The following is a 13,583-nucleotide window of genomic DNA, read 5'->3' as shown; positions in this document are numbered from 1 at the left end:
TCGTTGGGAGGAAATGAATGGTTTATCGATGCGACAGGAAATCGCAGAAGAGTTTTAATACGTGATAAACACTTCACAGGAAAGGATGACTATGAATTTAGTTCGACTCGTATGTATCACTCGCGATTTTATAACCTTGGATTCAAAATTATCTTATTTATAATAAGCCTCGTAATAAGCATTTAGCGCCATCGAAAATCGCAAAAAAAATTAGTTATGATCTTTATGTGAAGTTATTTCTGCCCGCTTGTTCCTAGGATTATGAACGTTATCATTTTGCCCGAATGTCTGTAATTTTCTAAGTTTGAGCCGAAAATGGTCTCAAGGATTCAATTCTGTCCCTCCGTCTAGCCATAAACACTATAACACTTGAAAGAAAAGAATTGGGGATTTGAATTTGGTTTCGATTGTGCCAGTTGAGTTTGGACAGAATCCAGCAGATATGAGGATTTGTGTAAGATAGACACTCGAATTCTACACAATTCTTCAAAGGATTATTTCAGAACTAATACTTGTTTCAACTTGATCGAATTTTTGGCAAAAAGATGAATTCCTTCACCACTGCTACTGCTTGGTTTACCTGAATTATTTGATTTTGCAATTTTTTGTCGTAAGTTATTGACGAAGATATTGAAAAACATCAATTTAGATGGAAAAAAGGATACTCTAAAACTCTCTATAAGAACTCAGATAAAATTTGAGAGAGGTAAGTACCTACTTCGAAAACGAAGCTTCAAATCCAAATTTTACCGAGCACGAGAAAATGAACTAGGGCATTCAAAAAATTAACTCTTGGAACCATTATATTTTTGGGGAGGTCAAAAATTGTAATAGCCAACTTTATTTCAATTGGCGAACTGATTTTTTTCGAAAAAATTGAGTGGAAGCTTCTAGGAAAATTTCTTTTTTATATACCATAGGGGAGTCGGCGGAGTTAAGTGTAAGAGTAGTCTTTGAGACTAAACTTCGCTCCGGCGATTCTTCTCGATTTATGTAAGTTGTATAGTTCTTTTTTTTTTCTTGTTAAGTAGTGCCAATAAAGTCGATTTATTATTATATTATTATTATTATATTCCAAAAAGTTATCAATGAAAAATATTTTTTTAACCCTGTATTTTCCCACCTAACAGTTTGTTGGAAATTGATGAAAGTGGCATTATTTTCGAATGAAAAAAATTCAGTTCATCGATTGAACAACTAATTGAAGATACTCTGTATAATACATGACAGAGAAGTAATAAAATATATTGATATAATCTAAATTTTGATAACTCCATCATTACTCTTATCTTATGTGCCTAAATCCGGATATGATATAGGTGTGTTTTCAAAATTCAATGTTTAGAAGTCTGTTGTAATTTTAATTCTTGTGTGAAAACGAAATCCTCGACGAAATCTTTCAGATGATTCTCGGTAGAGTCCACAAGAGCTGCAACTGTTCATTTTCTATCTATTTGAATATCCGATTTTCCGAATATCAACTGTTAATCTTTTTCTTTCATTATTATCTACTGCTTTAATGTCTTTTATCCAGATACAGAAAAGTCCTCTAAAAAGTAATGATCCATCAATATTTCAATCCTCCACTATTCAGTTAAAAATTTTCAACGGAGCTTTAAATCTTGATGGACGTGCCTGCAACTGGGCCTATGTCGTTCAAAAAGCATGTATTGGAATATATGATTTTTGACGGCTTCTATTCCAAAAGAAACCCTCAAATATCATAAAGAGGAAGTACCTAGTACATACGATTCGAGATCAAGACGATCAACATCGGTTGCTTTACGGATGCTACCCCAAATAGGGAAATGTGCCACATATTTGAGCAATACGAGAAGCAATAGTATAGTATAGAATATAGAATTACGTACTGAGTAAGTTTAAAAGTAGAAATTACCACGTGAGAGGTAATATTAGGAATATTGAATAATTTTCAGTTATTCCTGAATTTCAGCGTAACTTTGGCATATATCGCAATGAAAATCTTTGCAATATAAAGAATTTAATCGCCGATGTCACCCCGTCATTATTTTTTATCGAAATATGACGAAAAACCGTCGAAAAATGAATGTGCAAACAAGTTTCATTGTAACTCAATTTCAAGTTTTTTTCCTCATAAAAAAAAAATTGGAAAAAAAAGAGACGGGTGACATCAAGAGACGTCTTTTAACTTCAATTTAAAGAAAATATCAAGGCTTCACGTAAGAAATTGAAAGCGTAAATTGGGAACTAGTGAATGCCGTTTTCGAATGGAGATTCTTGAGGTATTATTTCCCCTTGATAATAAATTATTGTTGTGACTGAGTTCAAATCTCGGTTCAAACTATGAAAGTATAATACGCATATCAACAAGTTCTTGGAAATTGAAAATTGGTAATACTTGGATTTGATTAATTCTTTCGTGAAACTTCGAATGAATCTGATCTAAATATATATCCTCGAATATTTTTGTTCATTTCTCTCGTCATTTTGGTTCGAGTCCTTTTTTTGGTTCGAAAATGAATTATATACAAGATAAGTACTAGCTTTTAAAACAAACCGAGGAAACATTACATTGAGTTTAATCATCGAGTGTTAATACTCAATAATTTAATTGACACATTAATTCAAAATTCTATGATATGTATTTAAATCGAAATTTTTTCAATCTCGGCGCTTCATGTTGCATTTTTTATCGAACTCTGTAATTTAACGTGTGGAATAGTCTTTTTTTATCAATAAATAATGTTTCTGTGAGCGCGTCCAAGAACGGATTTGTTGATTAGTCCCGTGGCAGATAGGTAAATGTGTTTTTTTTTTAGAGCTCTTTTATATGTATGTTCTTCCCATTTTTTTTTAGTTTTGGAATATCCTTTTTTTGCTATCGATATATATTTTTATATACCTTCTGCAATATGTTGAGTTTACAACTCGATTTGAAGCATTGCCTTAGCTCTTATTTTTCTGAAATGATCTTTTTGTATGATATAAAGAAAATTTTTTTCAAGATGAATAAATCGTTCTCATGTTAAAACCCATCAAGAACTCTTATCTTAGATTAGAGCTAAAGGAATTGTGTCGTATTCCTGAACAGATCTCATGCTGTTTTTCTCATCAAACGTTGCCTTACAACATGAACCATAAAAAGTTGTGTTCGCTTCTGGTTATGCCATAAAACCACCATCAGTCACCCCTTGAACGTCTTGATAATCTATTTCACTCTAAACCTATACCCACTTTCCCACATGACCCATATTATTTACCTAAAGTACCGGGGGGAATATAAACAGTACCGGATGGCGTTCTGACTAGGCAGGAAGGCTCGAATTCTTGGTTGTCCAGCGGCGGCGCCGAAGCAAGGCGCCCGTTCAGTCTGCTCATTGTGGGGTTGCGGGGAGGCACATCGGGCGGTCTGTGACCCGGCGCGCTGTCCAACAGACAACCTGAAAACAAGAAAAATAACTGTCAGTAAATTGTGGCAACAAAGGAAAAGGGGGCGTCTGGGTGCCCCTTACAAGGGAGTTCCATTAAAACAATAAAGATACCCCGAATAAAATGCCAGGAGAAGAAACAGATGACATCCGAGATAAGAAGGGTGGTAGAGTTTTTTTAGGGAAAACGGGTGAATCACGTACAGGTAAAATTTATGACCTATATTTCCGGCGAAATATGAATTTTATGTCGCATTTCGAAGAATACCTTTCAATGTTGATGAACTATTCTCGTTCCTTCCAGAAATTTCAAATGGAGACCAATCTCGGTTTAAGGAACTGAATAAAACACTATAAACAACAATAAAGTTAATTGTAATGATTGTCAGTCATCTTACGTGGGTCAAACCAAACAATACCTTAAAAATAGAATGAAACAACACGAAAACGATTGTAAAAGTGGTAACTTTTCTACTGGTCTATCTTTCCACCATGGGGATACGGGTCACACTTTCAATTTCGGTGAACCAGAAATTTTATCAAGAGAATCTAGTTTTGAAAAGAGAATTTTTAAAGAAATGGTGTACATCAAGAGAACAAGGAACAATGTTAATGTTCAAGCTGATACTTCCACCCTAAATAATATTTATATAAATCTAATTAACAGATAGTTATGATATACCTCTTCATTGTTTCTGTTTTTCTGTTCCCGGTTTTTGTGTTGATGTTTCATATGTTGCGGCGTTTGCGTTCATTCATTCCCTTTGTCCATCAGTAAAATCGAGATTCCAATGTGCAATGTATCGAAACCAAGAAGTTTATCAAGTACTCCAAAGTTGAGCCCTCCAAGCATTTTTTGTTCATCATTTCGAGTTTTATTTAATGACTTTGTCACTGACAAGTTCTTCTTTTGAGGAATATGGGATTTTAAAGGTGAGATGCTGGGGGTTGATATTTTATACAAATAATATACAGTCTAGTCAGTCTCCAAACAGAGAATTGTGTTGTAGCGCGATTTGTTGATCTGTTAAATCTCTTTTTGTATTGTTTTACTGAAGTTTTAGATTTATTTATATTATGCCACTATGTTCACATTTACTTAATTATCGTTATTAATTTCTTTGTAGCCTGAGGAAGGCGAAATATAACGCCGAAACGTCGCTCTGAAATCACATTGTTTTATTCAGTTCCTTAAACCGAGATTGGTCTCCATTTGAAATACCTTTCAATGTTTCGAACAGTTAATTTAGTATATTGGGATAAACCGGAGTGTCCCAGAATGAATGGGTGAACTTGAAACATCGCATATTAAATAATAGAACTATTGAGAACTATGAATAAAATAGGTATGTAGGTACTACAAAATTTCCGAGACAATTTCTTTGTAGGAAGCTCCTTTTTCTACTTCACTCTTTAAGTGGTGAAAAAAAGAATGAAATTTATTCTGCGTTGCACGTTGTTTTTATGAGCCCTTATCATCAAATCCAACCAAGATGAAAAGTTGCAGAAAATATTAGATATATTGATAATTTATGCTTTCCTCGATGCTTTTTTATTTTTAAGTTGGTCACTGACCTGCTGATTAATTTTTTTTTCATCACGTACTTACGTTCAAACTCGGTTCAAACTTTGTCAAAAGGAAATATTCACAACATTCCATATAATGAAAATCGTTGAGTTGAGATAGCAGTAATATAAATGCAAATCGTATGATTACTGCTGCGAATCTATGGGATCCATAAAAAATATTATTTCAAGGATAAACCGATGGATTCGATTCATTTGTATGATGAAACGCAACGTAGTGACCGAAATCGCACTTTTGAAAAAAAAAATTCACAACACAAATCATCACAACGCTCAAAAGCTCTATCATGAGGTCTTTCAGAATTCAGTTCTATCCATTTATTCTGGATAACCCTGTATCATATAAGAAAGTTATTAACAAGAAATCACATAAAATTTTAATTTTTCCCGCCAATATCCACAACAATTAGTTTTCGTTGAATTCTATTTGTTTTCGATAAGTGATTTTGAATAATATGAAACTTGTTACATCGTTGAAATTTTCTCCAAAAAGCTTTTTAAGACTTCCGGGAGATCCATCTTTTAATTTTATACCCCTGAGGGCTTTCCTTATGCCCATCTACTCCAAATAGTTGGGAATCTAGGAACCAAGTGCTGCCATCTCTAGAGGGTCATTATGTTACAGTTCCGGTTTAACCGCGGAGATGGCGCCAGAGGTACCAAATATTTGCTTAATTTCATGAACTTCTATTTTAAATGATTAATCAATAACTGAACAGATTGAAATTGAAACACGATGATAAAATCGTACCTCGAAAAGCAAAATATGTAATTCCCAATAATTTTTTCCATTCTCGATAATAATCCACCATAAAATGCTCGGAATTGTTCAGCAAATATTTCAATGTCGCAATCAAATGAAAATCCATTTCAATTTCGAATTGAATAGGCATTATTGTTGGACGAAGCATCCGAGTAAACGTAGTTATGACATGATATGGTAAGGAACTGAATACAAAATAAAATGCAACACTTGGCAATATCCCTCAATTTCATCTTGTCGAAATGTGTGTTATAATTTTACCTGATATCTGGGAGGCAACGCTACTAGACAGATCAACTCACGATCGTTAAGTAATAACAAATTACGCATAATTCACTGTTTTGTTTTTGTTATTCAAAACAGAAAGATTGTTTATGTTTCGTCTCCTTACACCGCTGCTAGACAGCAGGCTTGTTGGTAGTAACCTCGGTAGTAACTTTCGATAAACATCACGAAAATTACAGACAAACGTTTAATAATTCATCAGCGAACGGTAGGTATATCTGCAAAATGTAAAGAGAGATCGATAACAACCATCGTATTTATTTATTTAAGAAAGAATCTACACTGCAGCAGAATTTCGTCTTAAGCTTACTGTGTTGAAAAGATGTCTCCAATGTTAGCCTTCGCCATAATTTTTATGTAAATAAAATCTAACCTAATGCAATATAAGGTAGAGTAGAGTTGTAAGAATTATCTGAGGTATTATCTGTTTTTTTTCTAATGTTATAGACCAGTATTTATTTGGTAGTTAGCAGTGATTGCTATCGATAGTAAACCTCATTTGAATGACATGAAACACTGATAAGATAGAATAACTAATTTTATGCATGAAATTTTTGGTGTTATTGAAATTGAAATTAACCTACTTCGTTAGAATTTCTGTAAAGGGCGACAACCTCTTCGTACAGCTATGTTTTGGGGATCTGCAAAATGGACGGCTTTAGAAAAAGATTTTTCATTTCATAGCTTATAAATCTGAAGCTGAATCTATATTACAAGAATTGTTATATAGAAGCGAGTATCGAAGCGTCCAGCTTCGATACAAAATATCACTAAAAATTTCTTCAGTTTATTTATTTTTATAAATATAACCTACAAAGATATTTCGATTCGAACTTTTTATTTTGCTTAGAATATTTCAATACCATTTTTTTTTCTATTTCAGTTTTGTGATACGAAATTCCGAGCGAAATTCTATCACATTTCCAAATAAATAATTAAATACAAATGAGGAAACTTCCTCCCACTCTCCATACTGTTTTTCTCAAAAGAGTTTTCAAAGAAGAATCGAAACTAGATCTCAAAACAAATGTTGTCGTAGTATGTGAACTAATATCTCGACTAATATACAGGGTGAATCTTTGATTCCTTCGAATATTTCAACAGCAGATTCTTGAGGTTAAAAAGAAGACTTTTTTTTCTTATACCATTTTTTCCGATTCATAATGAGCTGTGCCACCCCTGGAAAAACGAAATTATCTTTTTAACTAAGTTGAATCTGTGACACTACACATCTGTGGATCTTTTAAACAGAGTTTTATTCAGCCAAAGTACCCAATCTTTCAAATTTTACAGACACTTTTTAATTTTTGATTATCAAATTACACGAAAACGACGCATTATACGAGAAAATATGAGGATTATTTTTATTATACAAAACGTTCGAACATTCATTACGTAGAGTTCAACCTAATTTAAAGAGTTAGGTTCTTTGAATTTTTTGTATTTTTATGGTAGGCAATGGTCATAATGAGAAAACTGGAAGATGTGGATGAAACCGAAAAATATTCATCAAATAAATGAAAGACTACGTATATTTCGAAATTCATTACATTCGATAAAACCGAGGATAAGACCGTTTTTGAAAGAGAACTGAAAATAACATTTTTTCATGTTCTTTTAATATCCCGTATCTCCTTTATCTTTTAAACCGAGCCGACTCAGAAAAAATGGTGGAGGAAAAAATATTTGTTTCTCGGTTTGTTTTGACCTCAAGAATCTACTGTTAAAATGTTTGTACGAGTCAAAGACTCACCCTATATATATATATAATAGTGGCTCGAGAAGTGGATGTACATAATGATGAAAATTGAAATAAATAATGTTTCAACTTTTATTTTTCAAGTTATTTAACTCAAAATGATCTGAAACGATTTATCTCCTTTTCATTTTTGTTCAATATGTAAAAGTAAGTATAAAGTAGCTACAGAAGCTTCAATTCGGAAAATTTTCCTCACTTTCTATCAGTTTTCCTTTTCCTGAAAGAAACTACACTGAAACTGTCCGAAAATTATCTGTCCTTTGCGTTCCCTAAGAAGAATTGAAACAAGAAGTCAAAATTTTCCAGTAATCGTGGGATTAATTCATCAACTAAAATTAGAAATATAAAACAAAGTGAAGAGTGCTATGCTTTCATTCAATATTGCTTCGAAATCTGAAATTTCTGATTGAATGACTGCTGCAAGAAATTACGAACTTCATCATTCTATTTTTGAACCTCAATCAAGATTTTCTGAATATTTATAACTCTCACGTGCTGAATACAAACTTTTAGCGTCAAAAATTACGAAATTTTTTCATATTAAAAAATATTCAAGTCAAAATCGGAAAAGTACTGTCCGAACTTCGACCCACAAATCCAAACAAACTCACCATTTGTACCATTATAATCTCTAGGGAGATCCAACTGAATATACTGATACATCTCAACAAACATAAAATTCTCTAATAAACAAACAAACAGTGGCTTCACTAAACATCACAAATCTCGAACGCACTTCAGTAACACCGGAAATCACAGCCCATTTCGGTAAAGAACAAGAAATCGTGCACGGAGAATTGCGAATTAACAATTCTATGTAACGGGGTTGCGCTCGATACGTTTGCCCGCATGAAGGCCGGAGCGGATAGGTGTGTGTGTGTGTGTATGTGTGCGAGGGCAGCGATGAGATGGAGCTTTAAGCTCTGGCTAGGTGTGCTTGCGCTGACGACCGTCGACCGACTGATTACTGATTTTCATCCACCAGCGCAGCGCTGACTTCCCCGTGGTGCGGCTGACGAAGAAGAGCCGTAGAAAGCCCCGATCGAAGATCTGAAGGACCCATTTGCGGGATCTCGAGACAGGAATGGAGTCAAGCACTCGGACCCTTGGAGAAATTCGTGGGACGAGAGATTGGACGATCAAAGAGATAAGATAAGAGCGTTGTATCTCAAAGAAAGGTACGAAGCTGTCCGAACCGTGTTTTTTGCCTGTTTGCTCTCGATATTATGCATCCTATCGTCAAATTTGACTTTTGTGAATTCTCCACTGAAATGAAGAATGCAAAAAGAATATCATGGGCGTCCCCAGGGGGGCAGGAGGAGCAGCTGCCCCCCTAGATCTTCTAGAGTATCCCGTAAAAACTCATGAAATAATATATAAATAATATATAAAAACCCCGTTATTGATATTGATTCAATATACATATGTATATAATAGCATAAAACACGAAAATCACAATGTGGTACTCTTTAAGTTATCTATCAAATCACACCCTGGGAAACCTGAAGGTAATTTTAATGAGCTGGCAACTAGTGCACGGTAGAGCGATTCAGAGGCCTTCGTAGGATGAAAACCTAGCTATGGAGTACGATGGTTGAGAGTCAACTTAACGGTTTGGCGATGATGAGCATTAAACGTAAAGTAATAAGTGAAAACTTTGAACAACCTTGTTGTTGAAGAATTTGTTAAGAATCCAAGAATGTTATGTTTTGGTTAGTTTGAAATTCTTATTTGGTTGTATTCTGATATGAATAATATAGTACTCGAAGCTCATGAAACTTTAAATTTCATTTTATCCTAACTTCAGCCTTTCGGCTTATTTCTTTTCTGATTTTTTTGTCTGTTTATCCGTCAATCCAGAGTCTATTGCCTGATCATGCTTTGTGAAACTCAGGGTTACTACGATGATATATTGAAGAATTCTTAGCCTACTATAGAACCAAACAAAATTTCAATGTCAAAATATTTCATTACTCAACATATTCTCTTCTTAATTGGATACATTTATCACAGCGATCCTGCAACGTCTCTAGACATTGAAAAAATGTTTCTTCTTGCTCTGCAAACCAGACCTCCACAGCTTTTATTACCTTCTCGTTGGAAGAAAATTCACGACCTTTTGAACTTTTTTTCAGTTGAGGAAAGGGATGATAGTCGGATGGAGCCAAATCTGGCGAATAAGGGGGGTGTTTTAGAGATTCAAACCCTAAATCACGAATTTTTTGCAATGAAACATGAGATTTGAGTGCAGGGGCCTTGTCCTGCAAACACAAAACACCTTCGGATAGCTCTCCGCGTCTTTTATCTTTCATTTTTTCCCTTAAAGTGGTCAGTAATGTCGAATAGTAATCTCCGGTTATTGTTTTATCCTCATCCAAAAAATCAATCATAACTACTCCATGGCAATCCCAAAAAACTGAAGCAAGAACTTTTCCAGCAGATTTTTGGACACGAAACTTAGATCTTGGAGAACCAGAGTGTCGCCATTCCATCGACTGTTGCTTTGTTTCTGGATCGCAGAAATGTACCCAAGTCTCATCCATAGTAACAATTCGGTTTAAGAAGTCTACATCAATTTCAAATCGAGCACAGATCGAACGCGATTCTTCTACCCTTACACGCTTTGGGTCAACATTCAAACATTTGGGGATCCATTTTGCAGCAATTTTTCTCATGTCCAAATTGACGTGAACTATTTGATGCACATGTTCGTATGAAATATTCAGTACTTCAGATATCCGTTTTAGCTTTAGCCCAATTCGACCGTCTGATAAAATCATGTCATGAACTGCATCGATATTTTCGGGGACTGACACAGAAACTGGCCTTCACGATCGGTCATCATCTTCAATGGAAAATTTACCTCTTTTGAAGCTTGCAGTCCAATTTTTCACGATCGCATACGAAGGACATTGATCACCAAGAGTATTAAGCATATCTTCGTAAATCTGCTCACCTCTTAACCTTTTTAAATACAGGTACATGATGATAGTTGGATACTCCAATTTTTCAATTTTCACAATTTCGGTGGACATCTGCTTTCTTTTAATTTATTGCGTAACTCTGGTTTACTTTTTTGACCTCGAACTTCACACTGACATTTCTCATGAGTTATTGTTCGTTGCTATGGTAACGCAATATTTTTTTTATGCATGTAACTGGTCTAAGCTAACTAGATATCGATACATCCTCGTATGAATACCTCAAAACTTCCCTATCTCGAATAGTAAATAAAGTGGTTTAAAACGTAGGAGCTACAAAGTTGCATAATTACTAATAATCTAAAAACTACTTTTTCTACGAATGAGAGAGTTTCAAAGACGGTTAAAATACAGTATTCAGCAGGAAATGTGAGGTTCCAATCAAGAGAAAGTCGTTTCGGAAATGGATTGTATGAAATGAATATGGCAATCTTCTAACAGCGCATCGAATTCTCAGTAAACCAATACTATGCAACACAGAAAATTGATACATTATTATTGAAATTGAGGTTTCAAATGGTTTCGATCAAATTGAGACAAATATCACTCCACAGAATTATAAAACGAAAGAATTTTCTCCACGTACTTTTAAATTTCGAAGTTAATTATATTTTGAAGACGAACCACCAGAAGGTGGAACCATTTATCAAGGGAATGCTAATAATTATACGTTCGAAATAGTAGGTGGGCATCAAGCCACCTCCGAGCATGTTTCAGATCGCCCCAGTCTAGAATCTGATACTTCGACAACCACCCCTGTAAAAAATCCCGTTTGCCGGGAGCCAGGTCAAAATCAGCTACTTAAGAGGATTAAAGCAACAATATGGGGGCTTTTGTGCAAATAACACAATGAACAACATTTGTAGCTATCCTCGGTCCCCATCTTTACAACCTCTTAAAAATTTCTGAATTCCTTTATATCCTTGCATAAAGGTTGGGTCTTTATGATCGTACTTGACTCTCGAGTCTTTTTATGAATGAATGACTTCGATGATATTTGGAGAGCATAAAAATTATGGCAATAATTTCGTGAATGAAAGCGGGGTACGGCTAGGTAAAACCCAAGAGTACGGGAACTTTATTATGTTACTGCCGAAAGTGACAAAGGGGACATACTCCCGTATAGTGCATATAGTGATCTTTTCGAACATTTCAATTCGTTTCATGGGATAAAGAAAGATTAATTATAGTGGTCAGTCTATCCTTAGTACATGCAAATATTTGCATATGCAAGTCGAACATTTCAACACAACAGATGAAAAATTTATTCAATTCGAATAGCATTTCAAGAAGGAAATATTTAGGGTTGTGCTGCATTGAACGTAATGTTCTTTTATCACATGTCACATGAATTCAAACATTATATCTTGTTTGAAAAATGAGGAGTTTGAATAGGTATATTTCAAGAATAAATTTCTCTTTTCTATAGGAACTGCTGTGTAGAATAGTTCAAGGATAAGAGGAAAGCTCCTTTTTAATAAGAGTCCCATGTACCCGTCCATCCGATTTCTGAAAAGTTTCCTTTTAAAGGCGCCTATATGCTTGAAAGCGTTAGAAGTATTTTTGTATGAATCATGCCTCTGGTCTCACTTCAAATTTTCCATTCAACTTCTTGAGACTGCCTCTTGAAAATGAAAATATTTTATGGACTTTTTTCCTATTTTGGTGCACAACGTCGAACAAACAGCACATTACAGAAATAAATCAACTCGTATCCAACCAAAAAAATTTTAATACTCTCGTTTTCTTCATTATGGGTCTCTTTCATTGAGCACCTGAGAATGGTGATTTTTTCATCTTTGAAGTAGACTCTAAAATGGGTGGCAGAACTCGAGCTTTGAATTATTATCTAATTTATTTCCTAATTATTAGAAAATTGACATGCAGATACATATTCTCCGTCTATTTGAATCGTTAAATGAAAGGAAAAACGGAACAAAATCTTGGTCATCTCTTCTCGTTGCACACTCAAATGCAAAAAAATAACGATAAAATACGTTCTCTTCAAATTTATACTCTACTCACTTTTATTTTAGCACTCGGCCATGGAAATTTGACACATTTTACTGTGTATAGTACGAAAATGTGGGGTTATGACGCTTGTCAAAACATTTTTGGGTTTTAAATCAACGCTATGTTGCCCGTTTTACGTGAAAGTTTCTGTTATTACGTATTTTATCACAATGTCGAATCTCTTCGGAAAATATGTGACGAACATAATTGAAGTTTATACAAACTGATTGAAGCCATACCAAATCCGGTTATTTGCATGAAAAATACCAGAGATCAGTATAATATCATAATTTGCACTAGCTTGAAGAGAGTTAATGTTCGTTATCTTCTTTGGTCTCAGTTGTAAATTTCAAAAGTATTAACCCGAAGATGAAATGTATATGATGCAGTAGTTGGGAATGTGTATCCCCCGAAGGAATTAACAGATAATTACAAGAATGTTAATTTCTTCAACAAAAATCATCTTGCATCAATGTAAGTAAAAGGAATTAAAGGAAGTTTCAAGTCAAGATGAACTTTATCTTTGAACAAAAATTTCACCTGAATAAACAATTAACAGGACTCGTATTTGTGGCTGTTCATCTTAATACATTGATATAATAATAATAATTAGGTATTTATTGGTACCTTAAGACATTTACAATGTACATATAGGACAAGTCAAATGAAAAATAAAAAAATCAATTTTCGGGAACTTATTATATGATGACATTCATTGAAAATCCTGTAGTAAACTTTTCGCATTAATTCACTCAAACATAAAATTCTCAAATGCCACTACTTTT

At 34.2% G+C, this 13,583-nt stretch overlaps 1 protein-coding gene across 4 annotated transcripts in view; it reads right to left on the bottom strand.

Moving 5' to 3' along the window:
- Positions 1-13,583, bottom strand: part of LOC123309875 (teneurin-m) — a 389,300-nt gene that overhangs the window by 19,565 nt on the left and 356,152 nt on the right. For all 4 annotated transcript variants that reach the window (XM_044893168.1, XM_044893169.1, XM_044893170.1 and 1 more), the window contains exon 3: positions 3,243-3,422. In XM_044893168.1, coding sequence (XP_044749103.1) covers positions 3,243-3,422 — 180 coding nt within the window. The remainder of the gene's footprint in view (positions 1-3,242; positions 3,423-13,583) is intronic.

Source organism: Coccinella septempunctata, chromosome 3 (assembly GCF_907165205.1).
Source record: "Coccinella septempunctata chromosome 3, icCocSept1.1, whole genome shotgun sequence".
Classification (NCBI taxonomy): Eukaryota; Metazoa; Arthropoda; class Insecta; order Coleoptera; family Coccinellidae; genus Coccinella; species Coccinella septempunctata.
The sequence above is the reverse complement of the archived record's forward strand: the minus strand, read 5'-3'. Positions and strand labels throughout refer to the sequence as shown.